At 46.3% G+C, this 17746-nt stretch overlaps 2 protein-coding genes across 2 annotated transcripts in view; one reads left to right on the top strand and one right to left on the bottom strand.

The window, feature by feature from the left end:
- Positions 1 to 17746, bottom strand: part of LOC115582774 (dedicator of cytokinesis protein 3-like) — a 391011-nt gene that overhangs the window by 316129 nt on the left and 57136 nt on the right. The window lies entirely within an intron of this gene.
- LOC115583244 (nuclear factor 7, ovary-like) lies at positions 10345 to 12512 on the top strand. Its single transcript, XM_030419880.1, has 2 exons — positions 10345 to 10513; positions 10608 to 12512. Exon 2 carries the CDS (start codon positions 10625 to 10627, stop codon positions 11999 to 12001), a length of 1377 nt encoding a protein of 458 aa, XP_030275740.1. The 5' UTR covers positions 10345 to 10513; positions 10608 to 10624; the 3' UTR covers positions 12002 to 12512.

Genomic DNA, 17746 nt, shown 5'->3' with positions numbered 1-17746 from the left:
AAACTCATGGCTGCTCGTTCCGTTAACACCAGATCGCTTCCAGGTGACGTCATCACGCACAGCCCTACAGGCAGTGACGTCTACGCTCTTGTTAAAGGGACAGTACAATCAAATAACACAGCCCAAAGAAAACAAAGAGCAGCAGCAAAAGCAGAGACAGAGATCCTCTGCCAGATCAAACAACTCCAGAGTTTCCGCTACCACTTCTCGCATCACTACACTCCAGAGGGAGCGCCCAGATGGATTCCAGGACCCTCCAACTTCTATCAGGATTATCATCATCAGCTACAGCAACCTACAACCTCAAGGGCAAACGCCACAGTGCCCACCGCCATCCAGTTACAGCCATCACCGCAGCTAAACTTTGCGGGGGCTCCTGGCACAGGGATGCCAGTGCCCCCTACTGCCCACTGCTAACAACCACAGCAGCCTGTTTCAGCAGAGGCTCCTGGCACCGGGATGCCAGCGCCCTCTGCTTCCTGTGTCCAGCAACCACAGCAGCTCGCTTCAACTGGGGCTCCGGTCTGTATATAAAAATTACTGTCAATTCTTGCACTACATCATGTGTATATACGTCGATTTGATTCTATTTTCTTCCCCTTTTTAATTATAGTGTCTATTCTATTGTCTATTTTGCTATTGCGCTGTTCTCGTAATATTCTGCTGCGACAAACAAATTTCCCCGTCTGCGGGACATTAAAGGATTCTGATTCTGATTCTGATCCTGGCACCGAGATGCCAGCACCCTCTGCTTCCTGTTTCGAGCAACCACAGCAGCTCGCTTCAACTAGGGCTCCTGGCACCGAGATGCCAGCGCCCTCTGCTTCCTGTGTCCAGCAACCACAGCAGCTCGCTTCAACCGGGGCTCCTGGCACCGAGATGCCAGCGCCCTCTGCTTCCTGTTTCCAGCAACCACAGCAGCTCGCTTCAACCGCTCCGGTCTGTATATTAAAAAATTACCGTCCATTCTTGCACTACATCATGTAAATATGTATACACATCGATTCGATTCCATTTTCTTTCTCTTTTTAATTATAGAGTCTATTCTATTATCTATTTTGTTATTGCTCTGTTCTCGCAATATTCTGCCGCTGCGACAAACAAATTTCCCCATCTGCGGGACATTAAAGGATTCTGATTCTGATTCTGATCCCGGCACCGAGATGCCAGAGCCCTCTGCTTTCTGTTTCCAGCAACCACAGCAGCTCGCTTCAACCGGGGCTCCTAGCACCGAGATGCCAGCGCCCCCTGCTTCCCGTTTCAAGCAACCACAGCAGCTTGATCAACCGGGGCTCCCGGCACCGAGATGCCAGCACCCCCTGCTTCCCGTTTCAAGCAACCACAGCAGCTCGCTTCAACTGGGGCTCCTGGCACCGAGATGCCAGCAACCCCTGCTTCCCGTTTCAAGCAACCACAGCTCCTCACTTCAACCGGGGATCCTGGCACCGAGATGCCAGCGCCCTCTGGCGCCTATTTCCAGCAACCACAGCAGAGTGCTTCAACCAGGGCTCCTGGCACCGGGATGCCACAATCATCTATCTCTTTCGAAATCAAAATCTTCAGTTGACCATAATCGAGCTAGATTCAGTTGACCGCACGCTTGCCAAGGAAGTTAAGGAAGGTCCAGGACCAGACTAGTGCTTTCAAAGTCCTTCCCATTCACCCCGACTTCTGCTGTTTCTTCAGCATCCACTGGCGTGGTACATATTACTTTGCTGTTAGGCTCACCTCAGCCTAAACTCTTCGACACCCCACCTGAAGCCCTCAGCTGGATCCAGTCTAACAATTTCCCCCCACCTCATCGCCACCTGCTTCCGGCCTGGTTACCCTGACTTCAGTCTTCTCCGACCTCGTGGTCCCATCGTCGCAGAGAAAACAGAGGGCCCCTCTACATCCCTCGAGTTTCTCGGAATCATTGACACAAACAAGTTTTAGACTTCATTCCCGGTCGGAAAGCTCAACCGAACCTTCTTCTGCGCCCCGCACCGCACCAAACGTCAACTTCTGTCCCTTCTGGGCCACATTAACTTCACCTTACACATCATTCCCCAAGGGCGTGCCTTTATCTTCAACCTACCATCCATTGCTTCTTCCGTCCCATCACTCTTGACCTCCATCTCCCTGGATAGCTCGAGCCTTGCCGAAATCCGTCCGTGACTCAACCTTCTCACCAATTGGAACGGAAACACTTTCTTTTACGACGACCAACCGACTCACCCTCACGACATCTATCTGCACATTGATGCTGCTCCTTAGGCCGGTTTTGGGGGGTTTCTACAATGGAAGATGTTTTGCAGCAGAATTGCCCCCGAAGCTCGCTAATGAATGCCGGAAGTTCAGAAGCTTGGCACCTCACGCAGATACCTTCCCTACGCCGGTTGGGAGTCGACATTCAACTCGTAAATCCTGCGCTTATACCCCTGATAAGCGACAACAGCCTATCACCCTCGACCCTCTCTTCCTACTGGACAGCTTGGAAAGCTTTCATTACTTTCACGACCAATACAACACAACCTTTCCGTCATACGATCTCATCACCACGACTTCTTTCGATACTTACGCCCATTCATCATGACAAATCACCCATCACCAAGCTTACCTTAGCGGTATCAGCTTCTTTCCAAGACAATAACCGGCTGTTCGTTGACAGTTCGTTAAGCCCTCGCCGTCTTCCTCTTAATGCCGACTTGCTGTTAAGCTGCCTCCACACAATCCGTTCCGGGTACGGCACTCCTCAAGTCGCCCAAACCCTGGAAGCCATGTTTTTGCTTGCCTTTTTGGTTTCCTCAGATGCTCCGAATTCACCTCCTCAACCATTCACTTCGACTCAAGCCGTCATGCTTGCATTTCTGACTTGTCTCGCTTTTCATGCGACACTATGGTGTTCCACTTAAAGCAAACCAAAACCAATCAGTTTGGTCCGTCTACACCCGTCTTCTTCAACAAGGTCCGATCACCACTGAATCCCTTTGAAACCCTCGCAAATTTCTCGCAATCCCGTAAATCTCACAACAATGACAGATCCTCTCTTCATCTCCGAATCCGGCCCAGTGGCTACTCGATTCTGGTTCCACCATCACTTTCGCCATGTGCTCTCATTGTAGGGTATTTTGCCCGACAACTACTCCGGGCACTCCTTCAGAATCGGAGCTGCCACTTCAGCCTCCCGTAATGGCTTCCCAGAACACTTCATACGTCTCATGGGCCACTGGTCCTCCCAAACGTACCACCGCTACATCCGTTCAGATCTCAAAGATCTCAGATCTGCTCCATCTCTTCTCAAGTAATTGGAGGTTTTTGGGGGGTCCGTCGCTGCCCGGGAGCGGCGGCGGATTCTCTACAAGAATCCCCACAACGCACTCGAAGAACTCAAAAGAACCAAGATCTTCGACACTTCGTTTTCCTTTGTCACTAATAAATCCTTAAACGCATATCGTTGACGGTGTGGTCCTTGCTAGTGAATTGAATCTTAATTGGCAAAGTTTCAGGAGCAGGACCACACCTCAACAGCGCCTACTTCTGCATTTCTATAAATAACCACCTGACCCTCTCCTCTGCTTCGCTCTCGTATTCTGCGCCCCTCCCCCCCACCCCATTCATCTCTCCCTGTTTCTTCTTTCTCTCCTCTCCTTCGTAGATCCATGAGGGGGTCTGTCGCTGCCAGGGAGCGGCGGCGGATTCTCTACAAGAATCCCCACAACGCACTCGAAGAACTCAAAAGAACCAAGATCTTCGACACTTCGTTTTCCTTTGTCACTCATAAATCCTTAAACGCATATCGTTGACGGTGTGGTCCTTGCTAATGAAATGGAAGACATGTTAAGATTTCGACAGTGAATCGAGTCATGTCTCAGAGCTTGTGACGCTCGAAAACTCTTATCCACGGTTTTACGGACGGTTCTTTCACAATGTTAGCTTATGTGAAACGTTATTTGGGGCCGCAGTGCATCATGGGACGGTGTAATTACACAGTGCCGCCGCTATGAAAATTGGCTTTAGAGCCTGGCGCTGTTCCCGGGAGCTTTTTGTCCTCTGCAGGACGCCGTAGTTTAGAGGTGTTTTCGCGCCGGACGCCATGTTGTTCAAACGTTCCGGTGCCCTGCAGAGTAAACAGCATCAACAGCGACCTGCTTCAAGAATCGGCGCCAAAACCACATTCAGGTAATTTGTTTCATCCTTTGTGTTTATTTACGTATCAGACTACAGTCCGCCATGACTTTAAACATGAAGTGATTTGTTCTTCAATGTTGTTAAGAGTTGGTAATTGTGGCTAACATGCCGTGAACTGAATCTGTGTAAACAGCGACCCCGATAAAGTTAGTTTTATCTTTGATCTCCGTATAAAAGCCTCGATTCCTTCCAGTTTTAGGATGTTGGGGAGCTAATTCAGGAAGACGTTTCTGTTTTGATCAACTTGAAACCACCATAGATCAGAGGCAAATAAAATACTTACTGTACAATGCGCCTGTTTCTACCTGTGAAGTGAGAGACCGTCACAGAAGAACAATACGACACATTTAAATCAACAACATCTCTGTTTAGAAACCCTCCATCTAAAGACAAACACTAGATATTTCATCACTGTGTTTATACAAGATATATATTCATATTAAATGTATTTATTACATTTATTTAGCTAATTTCTGTGTAAGATTTCCATAAAATAGCACATAATACACTTTTACCCACAACCCCTTTCTGCGCAGGAGGAAGAATATCTTAAGGCGAGTTCAAGATCAAGCAGCGCTGCATAAATCGTGATGCATGCTGGTTAAAATGTGTCCACGATGACCTGGATGGGCGTGGTTTCTGCTCCGCAATCTGATGTCACATGACCTTCAGTTATCGCGGGAGCGAGGCTGCTGCAGAGCATTCGCGCAGTTGCTCTCCAGGTACTGCGCGATCCTCGACCCACCTTCATGACGTCAGGACTTTGCCCTAATTGGCTCTCATCTACGCTGACGTATATGACGTGTGTTTCGATGAATTTTCCATATCCATAAACGCCTCTGCAGGACATGAAAACATGCAACTAAGAGAGCTACTAAAGTTGGATTCATAGGTTATACCAACTATAAGTTGCATCTCTAAGCAACACTAAGATTTAAGCTGAGAGTTGGAGACAGATAACCTCCATTTTTAACGTTGGCAAGACTCTGAAAAAAAAAGGGAAGAAACTCTCTGCCAGCGTTAATTAACCTGAGAAGTGACAACACCTGGGACGCCGACAGAACGCCACCATGGCTGGGAGAAGAGTAAAAGATAGAGGAAGATTTCGCACAGCCAAGGTGGACAGAAACCTCTTCACTAAACTAAGTAATAATACTCTTACGGTTGAGGCAGAGATGGAAGTCAGTCATATGGATTTACATTCCTATGCACGCCCTCAAAGCCCGGAATGTGTGCCGTTACCTGACTCCATGCCGAACACTCCCGAAGCGAAGAAAGTGAGATCCGAACCAACTCTGGCTGAGGTACAGGATACTATCATAGAGCTGCTGAAAAGAAAAAATATAGACGAGAGAGCTGATGGTCTGGAAAAGAAAGCAGAAGGCCTGGAGAAGTTGATTCAACACAACGCAGCAAGTATCGACGCATTGAAGGAAAACGCAGAGTTCCTCTTCAAAGAAATTCAGGATATGAAAAGAGATGTAACCACTGTGAAGAAGGTAACTACTGACCATGACAAGAGGATCTCTGAGCTGGAGGACAAGGTGAACGATGCTGAACGTTACCACAGGCGCTGGAACTTAAGACTCTACGGACTTCCAGAGCAGGAGGGAGAAGACGTCAAGCAGCGGGTGATGCACATCTGCCGGGCGATTGCTCCAGAGCTCGGGAATCTTCTTCATCTCCACATAGACGTCAGCCACAGGGTGGGAAGAAGAACTGAAGATAAAGTACGACCAGTCATCACACGTTTTACTTCTAGGGCAACCAGAGAGATGGTTTGGAAAAGCGCCAAGAACGCGGATTATCTCACATCCAGGAAAATCCCTTTTCGGATAGGACTTGACATCGAGGGACAAAGAGACTAGAAACAAACTGTGGCCCCACATTGAGACAGCAGGCAAGGAGGGAAAGAAGGCTTTCTTCAGGGGGGCAAAAGCCATAATCGATGGGAAGGAACTGCGATATGATGGATGACAGCAAGTAAGAGAAGACTTGTCATAAATTATCAACATTAAAGTAGGCTGTTAAAGTAGGTGGTAAAAAAAATATATATATTATTTTTCTTTATTCTCTCTCGAAGTGTGTGTGTGTGTGTGTGTGTGTGTGTGTTTGTGTGTGTGTGTGTGTGAGCGACACTGTCCCTATCACTGTGCTCATTGAATGTTAGGGGTATCCGAGACAATTTGAAGAGGAAAGCTGTCTTTCTTTTCTGTAAAAAATGTAAAGCTGATTTTTATTTGTTACAAGAGACCCGTGCTTTAGTGACTGATTATGAATTTTGGAAGCAGCAGTGGGGAGAGGACATCTGGATGTCTTATGGCAGCAACAATTCAGCAGGTGTAGCCATTCTAAAAAGGAAGTTTAAAGGTAAAGTTTTGAAGAATAAAATTCATGTGTTTGGAAGGTGGATTGTTCTGGCTGTGAAATTTATGGACACCATTTTTGTATTGAGTAATATTTATGGTACAAATAACAGCTCCAGAAACCGAGCCTTATTTGAAGAAGTGGAAGAAGAAATCTGTTCATTTCTAAGGCTGTTCCCCAGTGCGAAACTAATCCTGGGAGGAGATTGGAACTCCATTAAAGATCCACTTTTGGACTGTCGGCCGCCACGTCCGGGGAGAGTTGATAAAACTGCAGAAATTGATAAACTGTGCTCTAATTTAAATTGTTTTGATATATGGAGGTATAGAAATCCTGACAAGTGTCAGTTTACATGGCAAACAAAAGACTTGAGCAAACAGTCAAGAATAGATTTTTGGTTGATTTCCACAGTTATGGAGAAAGAAGTCATGGATGTTTATATTAAACCCTCTGTACTTACAGACCATAAATTGATATACATCTCAGTTAATCTTAATAACATAAATGATCAGGATAAAAGGATTAGAACAGGTTATTGGAAATTAAATAACACTCTTAGAAGATAAACAATTTCTAAGCATGGCAAAGTTAACTATTAATGAAAACTGGAGAAAGGCTGAAGCACTGAACTCCTTTGGAGCGCAGTGGGAATTTTTGAAGTATCAAAGACTAGCAACCCATAGAGGGAAAGAAATGGCAAAAGACAAGCGGATAATGGAGGATAATATAACAGAAAAGATCATTATGATATATGAAAATCCAGATATAAATCAACAAGATAGAGAAGAGTTGATTACATTACAATTACAACTAGATCAGATCTATGAAGATAAAGCAAGGGAGGCCTTTGTGAGATCTAGAAGAAAATGGATGGAGGAAGGTGAAAAGAACACAAAATATGTTTTCAATTTGGAAAAAAGAAACGCAGGAACCTCCTCAATAATTAAATTAGATATCAATGGCCAGATTACAGATAACGCCAGGAAATATCTAATTTTGTTAAGAATTTTCATGAAAATCTGTACAAGAAAAAAGTTGATTTATGTGACTCGTTCTCAGTGTTCAGTTCTATAGATGGGGATGTAAAACGAATAGATGAAGAACAGGAAAGTGTGTGTGATCAGGATATTACTCAAGAAGAGATCAGTCTATGTATTTCTAAGTTAAAGGATAATAAGTCCCCTGGGAACGACGGTTTAACTAGTGAGTTTTATAAAATCTTCAAAGAAGAGATTTCAGAATTTTTGTTTAATGTTTATAAGGAAGCTTTGTCTCTGGGAAGATTACCGCCATCTGTGTCTCAAGGCCTCATAACATTAATCCCCAAACCTGGGAAAGACCCAGTGTGTATTGAAAATTGGAGGCCAATTACTTTAATTAATAATGATGTTAAGTTATTATCACTTATTTTTGTCTTCAAACAATTATTGATGACTGCCAGTCTGGATTTATGAGTGGTAGACATATAAGTAATAATGTTGGTCTAATTCTGGATTTAATTGACCATGAAGTTATTGATGACAACAGCCTTATACTATTCATAGATTACTATAAAGCCTTTGATACCATAGAACATTCTTTCTTGTTTAATACCTTGGACTTTTTTGGTTTTGGCTCTTATTTTAAATCTGCAGTTCAGACATTATATAAAAGGTGCAGCAGTTCAGTGAAGTTGTTAAATGGAACCACCCGTAGCTTCAATATAGAGAGAGGGATTAAACAAGGGGACCCTATTGCACCCTTTTTGTTTCTACTAATCATGCAAACTATGGCACTTCACATTAATAAAGATTATTTTAGAGGCATTCAACTGGCAGAAAGTCAATTGAAATGTTGTCAATTAGCAGACGATACTACTATTTTTTTAAGGAATGAAAAGGAGGTAAAAAAGACAGTTGACTGTCTTGACGCATTCTCTCTGGTGTCAGGTTTGAAGATTAATATTAAAAAGTGTGAGCTTTTTGCTTTAAAAGACAGACCGAATAACAAGGAAATAGAAGGTATTTGTGTTAAAGATGTTACATCATATCTGGGCATTAAGATATGCAAGAATCAAGAAAAATGGGTTGACTTGAATTTTAATCCACTGATTGAAAAAAAAAAAAAAAAAGTATGATATGTGGCTATTAAGAGATTTGTCAATCAGTGGACGAATCTTGTTGTCTAAAAGTGAAGGGTTATCTCGGCTGGTCTATACAGCTATGGTATTGGATGTTCCACCAAAAAAAGTTAAACAGATTGACACAAAAATCTTCAACTTTATATGGAAAAATAAGCCCCACCAATTAAAAGGAACAGTGCTGTGCAACTCATACTGTCAAGGGGGTTTAAATGCATTGGACTTTAATACATCTAACACCATTTTTTAAATAATCTGGTTGAAGAGATATTTGCAGGGCAAAAGTAAATTATGGTATATTATACCAGAACTTATTTTCAAGATAATCAGGGGGATTTAATTTCTTTTAAATTGTTATTACAGTGTTGATAAACTTCCTGTCAATCTGGCAAGTTTTCACAAACAAGTCTTACTTGCTTGGATGTTGGTCTACAAACACAATTTTTCACCACACAAGTGTTTGATCTGGAATAATCAAAATATTCGATATAAGAACAAATCTTTGTTTGTCAAGAGATGGTTTGACCAAAATATCTTGTTTGTGACACAGTTATTGAATGAAAATGGACGTTTGTGTAACTATACTGAGTTTTTAAAAAAATATACAATTCCTATTAAACCTAAAGAATTTGCCATAATATTTGACGCTATACCTGCAGAACTGTTGTTGTTATTGCGAGGAGATAGTAGACCACAGCTAAATGTACACTTTGAGGCAAATTTAATGTTGGATGGCATAAATTTAACAGATAGAAAATGCACTAATAGACAAATAAGGAAAATTTGCCAAGAAATTACAACTCCATCAGCTAAATTATTATTATTAAGGGAGTACCAGAAAACGTCTGTCATCAGAATGCCACCAAGGAAGTCCTGGTGAGTAACATTAGCCAAGCTTACACTTAAGGCTGAGCAAATAACGGAAAATATAGCGAAACCATGGGTTATGGTTATTACTCTCCCCTGCTACCTGTGTCTCTGACAGCAGCAGCTCCACCTGAGGAGAGGAACAGGCTGCTGACGTCAGCTACTGCTTGGTCCTTTCGATGGGGCACTACTATAGCTTTATTCCGCTTTACTGTTAGTTATAAAAAATGGAAATGCAATGTGAAATGTTAAAATAGAAAAAGGCGCTGCTGCGTTAGTAAGTTTCTATAGCATGCTGTTACTTTAGCTAGCATAGCTGCGGGCGAGTGAGGTAGGGAGCTAACCCCTAACCCACATTTTAAACATGAAGATGTGTGCACTAGATTTAGCAGACAACCTCCTGCCATCTGTAATCCTGGATAATTTGTGGATCTCTTAGTAAGTTTGCCTATGAACTATTTAATGTGATTACGTACCATCTTTATGTTGATCAGGTTGCTGCAGTCTGTCCTAAGTTGTTTTATTGTTATTAGGAGGCACCTTCAACAAAACATACAATTAGCTCCCTTGGTTTAGTGCAGCGGTTCTTAATATATTTGTGGCCCCCAAACTATCATCCCTTCACCATGTGTTTTGGCTGCTGCCAGGGCAATTTTTAACTTTCACTTTAGTTTTTGGAGCAGTTCCATATTCATATCAAGCTGCAAGCAGGATTCTTGTCACATCTATGACACAACAACAAAAAGCAACAGGTCTCCTTTAACAGAAGACGTCTGACAGAGCTCCGCCCCTCAACACACTCGGCTGTGAACAAACCAGGAAACAGTCTGTTGTTCTTCCTCATTACAGAGACACACAGACAGAGACGATCAACTTCACCATCAGAACAAAGTCCAACAAGAAGAGCGTCTTCTGAGTGAGTTCAGCTATAAGAGAGAAAAACTACACTCAGCAGCACTTCTTCACCCTGCAGACACTCACACACTGAAGGTGAGTTTGACTGAAACACAACTCAAAGTGAAAGTAAAGTTCAGTGCTGTTCAGAGACGTGACTGACTGGACTTTCTGTCTGCTGTGTTTTCAGCTTCACTCAGAGACTAAATGGCTTCCAGATCAGAGGAGGATCTCTGCTGTCCGGTCTGTCAGGACGTCTTCAGAGAGCCTGTTGTTCTGTCCTGTAGCCACAGCTTCTGTAAAGACTGTCTGCAGAGCTGGTGGAGACAGAAACAAACACGGGAGTGTCCAGTTTGTAAGAGAAGATCTTCAATGCTAAATCCACCTGTTAGTCTGGTCTTAAAGAACCTGTGTGAAGCCTTCAGAGTCCAGAGAGCTTCAGAGGACTTCTGCAGTCTGCACTCTGAGAAACTCAAACTCTTCTGTCTGGACCATCAGCAGCCGGTGTGTCACATCTGCAGAGACTCAGAACAACACACCAACCACAGATTCAGACCCATCAATGAAGCTGCACAACAACACAAGAAGAAACTTGAAGAAACTCTGGAGCCTTTAAAGAAGAAGTTAAAGGTTTTTGAAGAAGTTAAAGTGAAGTTTGATCAGACAGCAGAACACATGAAGGTCCAGGCCCGACACACAGAGAGGCAGATTAAGGATCAGTTTAAGAAGCTGCAGCAGTTTCTAGAAGAGGAAGAGAAGGCCAGGATGGCTGCACTGAGGGAGGAAGAGGAGCAGAAGAGTCAGATGATGAAGGAGAAGATGGAGGCTCTGAGCAGAGAGATAGCAGCTCTTTCACACACAGTCAGAGCCACAGAGGAGGAGCTGAGAGCTGAAGACGTCTCATTCCTGCACAACTACAAGGCTGCAGTGGAAAGAGTCCAGCAGCGCCTCCTGCTGGAGGATCCACAGCTGCCCTCAGGAGCTCTGATAGACCAGGCCAAACACCTGGGCAACCTGAGCTTCAACATCTGGAACAAGATGAAGGACATGGTCTCCTACACTCCTGTGGTTCTGGACCCAAACACTGCTCATCCAATCCTGATCCTGTCTGAAGATCTGAGCAGTGTGACAGGAGGAGAGAAACAGAAGCTTCCTGATAATCCAGAGAGGTTTGATAACCTCTATTCTGTCCTGGGCTCTGAGGGCTTTAACTCAGGGACTCACAGCTGGGATGTCGAGGTTGGAGACAGTACCTTCTGGTTACTGGGTGTGTGTGCAGAGTCTGTCCAGAGGAAGGGTAACATATTGTCTAGATTCTGGTGTATTCAGTTATTGTATGGTAAATACTCAGCACGCTCACCGTTAAAAGACACTGATGTTGTAGTTCCGAAGAAGCTCCAGAGGATCAGAGTGAATCTGGACTGGAACAGAGGAAAGCTGTCGTTCTCTGATCCTGACACTGACACACACATACACACCTTCACACACACTTTCACTGGGAAGATGTTTCCGCGCATTAACAGTTATTATAACCTGAAGATATTACCACTGAAGGTGTGTGTGACAGTGGAACAGAGCAGGTAGAGATAAAGATGACTTTTGTGTTCACTGAATTTTACCTGTGAGGTTGCACATGCTGCTCCTGCTGTCATCTTTCTAAAAATATCTTTGTTTTATTTTCTGCTGTTTGTTTTGATTTCATTTTTTGTTTCTTACTTTCAAATATGACCAAATATCAAAATGTGAATCTACGATGGATGTGTGATTTTATTTCATTAACATAATCAGGACATTGGAAATAAATATGCAGCAATTATACATAATTTCCTCAATCAATGGGATTATTGAAGTTATCTATCTGTACACAAAACCCTCAATCATTATAAAAACATCAACATCAGCTGGAAATCACAAACTTTTGATCAAAAGAAAGAAAACAATTATCAGTTTATGAATGACTGCATGTTTGAGTGGCTGAGATCCAAGACACTTTATTTTAAAGTCTAGATTATAGTTGCTGATATTAGAATCAAAACATGATAATGGTGGTGATTTCATATCATGTTTTTCATCAACATAATAAAATATTGTCTCTACATGGTTGTCATGATTCATCTTATTAAGTCCTTCTATATCAGACTGTGACGACCCCGCCCTCTCCTGGTCGTCCTTTGTTTGGTTTTCTTGCAGGCTCCTTTCAGGTAGAGAAAGGAGGAGCTGCTGATTTGACGAGATTCACCTGGGCAGCCTGAGCCCAGGTTATTTAGCTGGCTCCTCATTCCCATTCTAGCTCTCTCTGACCACTTGCTGCCTCTTTGGTTTGTGTGTTTCTTTGCTTTATCATCACCACACCTCACTTACAAACAACACTGCATACACTACTGACCTTACAGATTACAGACTTCTTTATTATGTTGTTTTGGGTTAGATTTAAAAATAAAGATTTAATTTAAAGTTGCTTTAAAAGTGTGTGGTCTTCCACTTTGTCTTGCTCTCCGAGCCAGGGCTATGACAAAATGGGGGCTTGTCAATCTATTTTGGAGTAGAATTAGACTTACTGTTTAGTAGGTTTCTGTCAGTTTGTGCCAGTTCGTTTTGCTGGGATTGTCAGGGTGGTGGACTTTTAAGTTGCTGCTCTGTTTTGTTACTGGTGCAATTGTTGGGAGATTCACACATGTATTATTGGTTTGTGGCTTGGTCACTGGGGAGGTGGCAGTTGGGGTCCATCCGGCCTTGCCTGTGGAAGGCATTGACATCCATCCATCCATCCATTGTCAACCGCTTATCCAAAATTGGGTCGCGGGGGCAGCAGCTTCAGTAGCGAGCCCCAGACATCCTTTTCCCCGGCCACATCGGCGAACTCTGACTGGGGAATCCCCAGGCGCTCCCAGGCCAGAGAAGAGATATAATCCTTCCACCTGGTCCTGGGTCTACCCCTAGGTCTCCTCCCAGTTGGATGTGCCAGGAACACCTCCCTAGGAAGGCGCCCTGGTGGCATCCTCATCAGATGCCCGAACCACCTCAACTGGCTCCTTTCCACGCAGAGGAGCAGCGGCTCTACTCCGAGTCCCTCCCGGATGGCTGAGCTTCTTACCCTATCTCTAAGGGAGACCCCAGCCACCCTGCGAAGAAAACCCATTTCGACCGCTTGTACCCGCGATCTCATTCTTTCGGTCATGACCCATCGCTCATGACCATAGGTGAGGGTAGGGATGAAGATTGACCGGTAGATCGAGAGCTTTGCCTTTCGGCTCAGCTCCCTTTTCGTCACAACCGTGCGGTGTAGCGCATGCAACACCGCACCCGCTGCTCCAACTCTCCTGTCAATCTCCCGCCCCATCATCCCCTCACTCGTGAACAAAACCCCGAGTTATTTGAACTCCTTCACTTGGGGCAAGGACACATTCCCCACCTGGAGTAGGCAATCCACCGGTTTCCTACTGAGAACCATGGCCTCAGATTTAGAGGTGCTGATCCTCATCCCTGCCGCTTCACACTCAACTGCGAACTGATCCAGTGAGCGTTGTAGATCTACAGCCGATGATGCCATCAAGACCACATCATCTGCAAAAAGCAGTGATGCGATCTTAAGGTCACCGACCTGTAGCCCCTCCATACCACGACTGCGCCTTGAAATCCTGTCCATGTAAATCACAAACAGGATTGGGGACAAGGCACAGCCCTGGCGGAGGCCAACACCCACTTGGAACAAGTCAAACTTACTTCCGAGTATACGCACACAGCTCTCGCTTTGAGAATATAGGGATTGGATGGCCCTGAGAAGGGACCCCCTCACCCCATACTCCCGCAGCACCTCCCACAGAACATCCCGGGGGACCCGGTCGTACGCCTTCTCAAGATCCACAAAACACATGTGGACTAGGAGATTGTACTCCCAGGCCCCCTCCAAGACCCCTGCCAGAGTAAAGAGCTGGTCCGTTGTTCCACGACCAGGACGGAATCCGCATTGTTCCTCTTCAATCTGAGGTTCGACAATCGGCCGGACCCTCCTTTCCAGCACCTTGGAGTAGACTTTCCCAGGCAGGCTGAGTAGTGTGATACCTCTGTAATTGGCACACACCCTCTGGTCCCCTTTCTTAAAGAGAGGGATCACCACACCTGTTTGCCACTCCTTCGGCACCGACCCCGACCCCCACGCAATGTTGAAGAGGCGTGTCAACCAAGACAGCCCCTCAACACCCAGAGCCTTCAGCATTTCTGGTGGTATCTCATCGATCCCTAGGGCTTTGCCACTGTGGAGTTGTTTGACTACCACAGTGACTTCACCCAGGGAAATCGGCGATGATACCCCATCATCCTCCAGCTCTGTCTCCATTACAGAGGGTCGCTGAGTGGGATTCAGGAGGTCATCAAAGTACTCCTTCCACCGCCCTATGACCTCCTCAGTCGAAGTCAACAAGGTCCCATCCTTGCTGTACACAGCTTGGATGGTTCCCCGTTTCCCCCTCCTGAGGTGGCGGACAGTTTTCCAGAAGCGCTTTGGCGCCGCCCGAAAGTCCTTCTCCATGGCCTCGCCGAACTCCTCCCAGACCCGCTGCTTTGCCTCTGCCACAGCTGTGGCTGCTGCCCTTCGGGCCCGTCGGTACCCCAAAACTGCCTCAGGAGTCCCCCGGGACAACATGTCCCTGAAGGCCTCCTTCTTCAGTCGGACAGCTTCCCTGACCACCGGTGTCCACCACCGAGGGTTGCCGCCCCTTGAGGCACCTAAGACCCTATGGCCACAGGACACAGCTGCAGCTTCAACAATGGAAGCTTTGAACATCGTCCATTCAGGTTCGATATCCCCAGCCTCCACAGGGATGCTAGAGAAGCTCCTTCGGAGGTGGGAGTTAAAGGCTTCTCGGACAGGAGCCTCCCCCAGATGTTCCCAGCTTACCCGCACTACACGTTTGGGCTTACCAGGTCTGTCCAGGGATTTCCCCTGCCACCGAAACCAACTCACCACCAGGTGGTGATCGGTTGACAGCTCTGCCCCTCTCTTTACCCGAGTGTCCAAAACACACGGTCGGAGGTCAGATGATACGATCACAAAATCGATCATTGACCTTCGACCTAGGGTGCTCTGGTACCACGTACACTTATGAGCATCCTTGTGTTCGAACACGGTGTTCATTATAGACAGACCGTGACTAGCACAGAAGTCTAATAATAGAACACCACTCGGGTTCAGATCGGGGAGGCCGTTCCTCCCAATCACGCCCCTCCAGGTATCTCCGTCATTGCCGACGTGCGTGTTTAAGTCCCCCAGTAAGACCACGGAGTCCCCCACCGGGGCCCCTTGCAGGGCCCCAGCCAGGACCTCCAAGAAGGCCGCATACTCCGAACTGCTGTTCGGTGCATACGCACAGACAACAGTCAGGGTTTTCCCCCCAGCCCTTAGGCGTAGGGAGGCGACCCTCTCGTCCACCGGGGTAAACTCCAACACGGCGGCGGTCAGCCGGGGACTTGTGAGTATCCCCACACCCGCCCGGCGCCTCACACCTTTGGCAACTCCGGAGAAGAATAGCGTCCAGCCCCTTTCCAGAAGTTTGGATCCAGAGCCGATGCTGTGCGTGGAGGCAAGCCCCACCAGATCCAACCGGTAGCGCTCAACCTCTCGCACCAGCTCCGGCTCCTTCCCCCCAAGAGAGGTGACATTCCACGTCCCCAGAGTCAGCCTCTGCCGCCCAGTTCTGGGGTGCCGAGGCCCGCCACCACCACCGCCACCCATGTGGCATCGCACCCGACCCCAGCGGTTTCTCCTGCGGATGGTGGGTCCACGGGATGGGGGAGGGAGAAGTGCCATGTTGCTCTTTCGGGCTGTGCCCGGCCGGGCCCCGTGGCAGACCCGGCCACCAGGCGCTCGCTCTCGGGCCCTCCGTCCGGGCCTGGCTTCAGACGTGGGCCCCGGGCTTCCTCCGGGCAGGGTCTCTCGCCTCACACCTCTATTTTCCATGGGGTATTTTGAACCATACTTAGTCTGGCCCCTCACCTGAGACCAATTTGCCTTGGGAGACCCTACCGGGAGCACATGGCTCCTGACAACCTAGCTCCCAGGTTCATTGGGACACGCAAACCTCTCCACCGCGATAAGGCGATGGTTCCCGGATTGACATGATTCTTGGTAATGATCTGGCAGGAAATGGAGTTTGGGCTGATGTTCCACCACCTTATGTTATCACTCAGGTTCCTGTTCTGCCACCATTACAAACAGAGGTGCTAGAATCAGTTGATGTTTTGCCTGAGGTGGAGTTGTTTCCAGTGTGTGCGGTAACTCGAGCCATGGGACGGGGAAAAGACGAGGCTGAAAAGCAGGAAGTAACTGAATCTGCAACCGTGGTTATTCCGGTGCCTCTTGAGTCCATCTCTCGTGTAGAGTAAATTGAGGAACAGAAGTCTGATCCCTCGATAAAGGCATTGTTTGAGCTGGTGTCTCCTGTGGGGGACATGGAAACTGCAGCTCAGGGTTATTTTGTGAAAAATGATGTCCTTGTGCGAAAATGGTGTCCAGAGACAGACAATTTTGTGGGAAAACCAGTTTTTCAAGTTGTGGTGCCTGAAAAATTTAGAGAGCAGGTGATGAAAGCCTTTTATGATGATGTAGCGGGACACATGGGGGTTCAAAAAACCTACCATCGGATCTTGCGTCATTTTGTTTGGCCTAGGTTGAAAAGGGATGTATCTGCTTTCATCAAGACGTGCCACACTTGCCAGTTAACGGGTAAGCCTAATCAGACTATAAGTCCGGCACCACTGTATCCTGTACCAGCACTGGATCAGCCATTTGAGTATTTGATTATGGACTGTGTAGGTCCACTGCCTCTTTCCAAATCTGGCAGCAAATATTTGCTGACGGTGATGTGCCAGGCTACTAGATATCCAGCAGCTTATCCCTTCCCCTGCGTTCTATAACAACAAAGTCTGTAGTGAAGGCATTGTCACAGTTTATTTCTGTGTTTGGCATCCCCAAAGTTATTCAAACTGACCAAGGTTCTAACTTTCGCTCTAAACTGTTTTCACAGGTTTTGCAGCAGCTCCAGATTAAACATAACCAGGCATCAGCTTATCATCCTCAAAGTCAAGGTGCCTTAGAGCGCTTTCATCAAACTCTGAAGTCACTCTTGCGGGCCTACTGCACAGAGCTTGATCGTGATTGGGAGGAAGGTTTGCCTTGGTTGTTGCTGGCTGCAAGAGAGGTAGTTCAGGTCAGCACTGGTTTTAGTCCAAATGACTTAGTTTTTGGGCATTCAGTGCGTGGTCCTATGGCGGTTTTGCAGAGTGGTTGCCAACAGTCGGAGCCACCATCAAACTTGGTCGACTACGTGAATG

This window comes from Sparus aurata, chromosome 6 (genome assembly GCF_900880675.1).
Source record: "Sparus aurata chromosome 6, fSpaAur1.1, whole genome shotgun sequence".
NCBI classification, from domain to species: Eukaryota; Metazoa; Chordata; class Actinopteri; order Spariformes; family Sparidae; genus Sparus; species Sparus aurata.
This window is presented reverse-complemented; position numbering and strand designations above follow the sequence as displayed.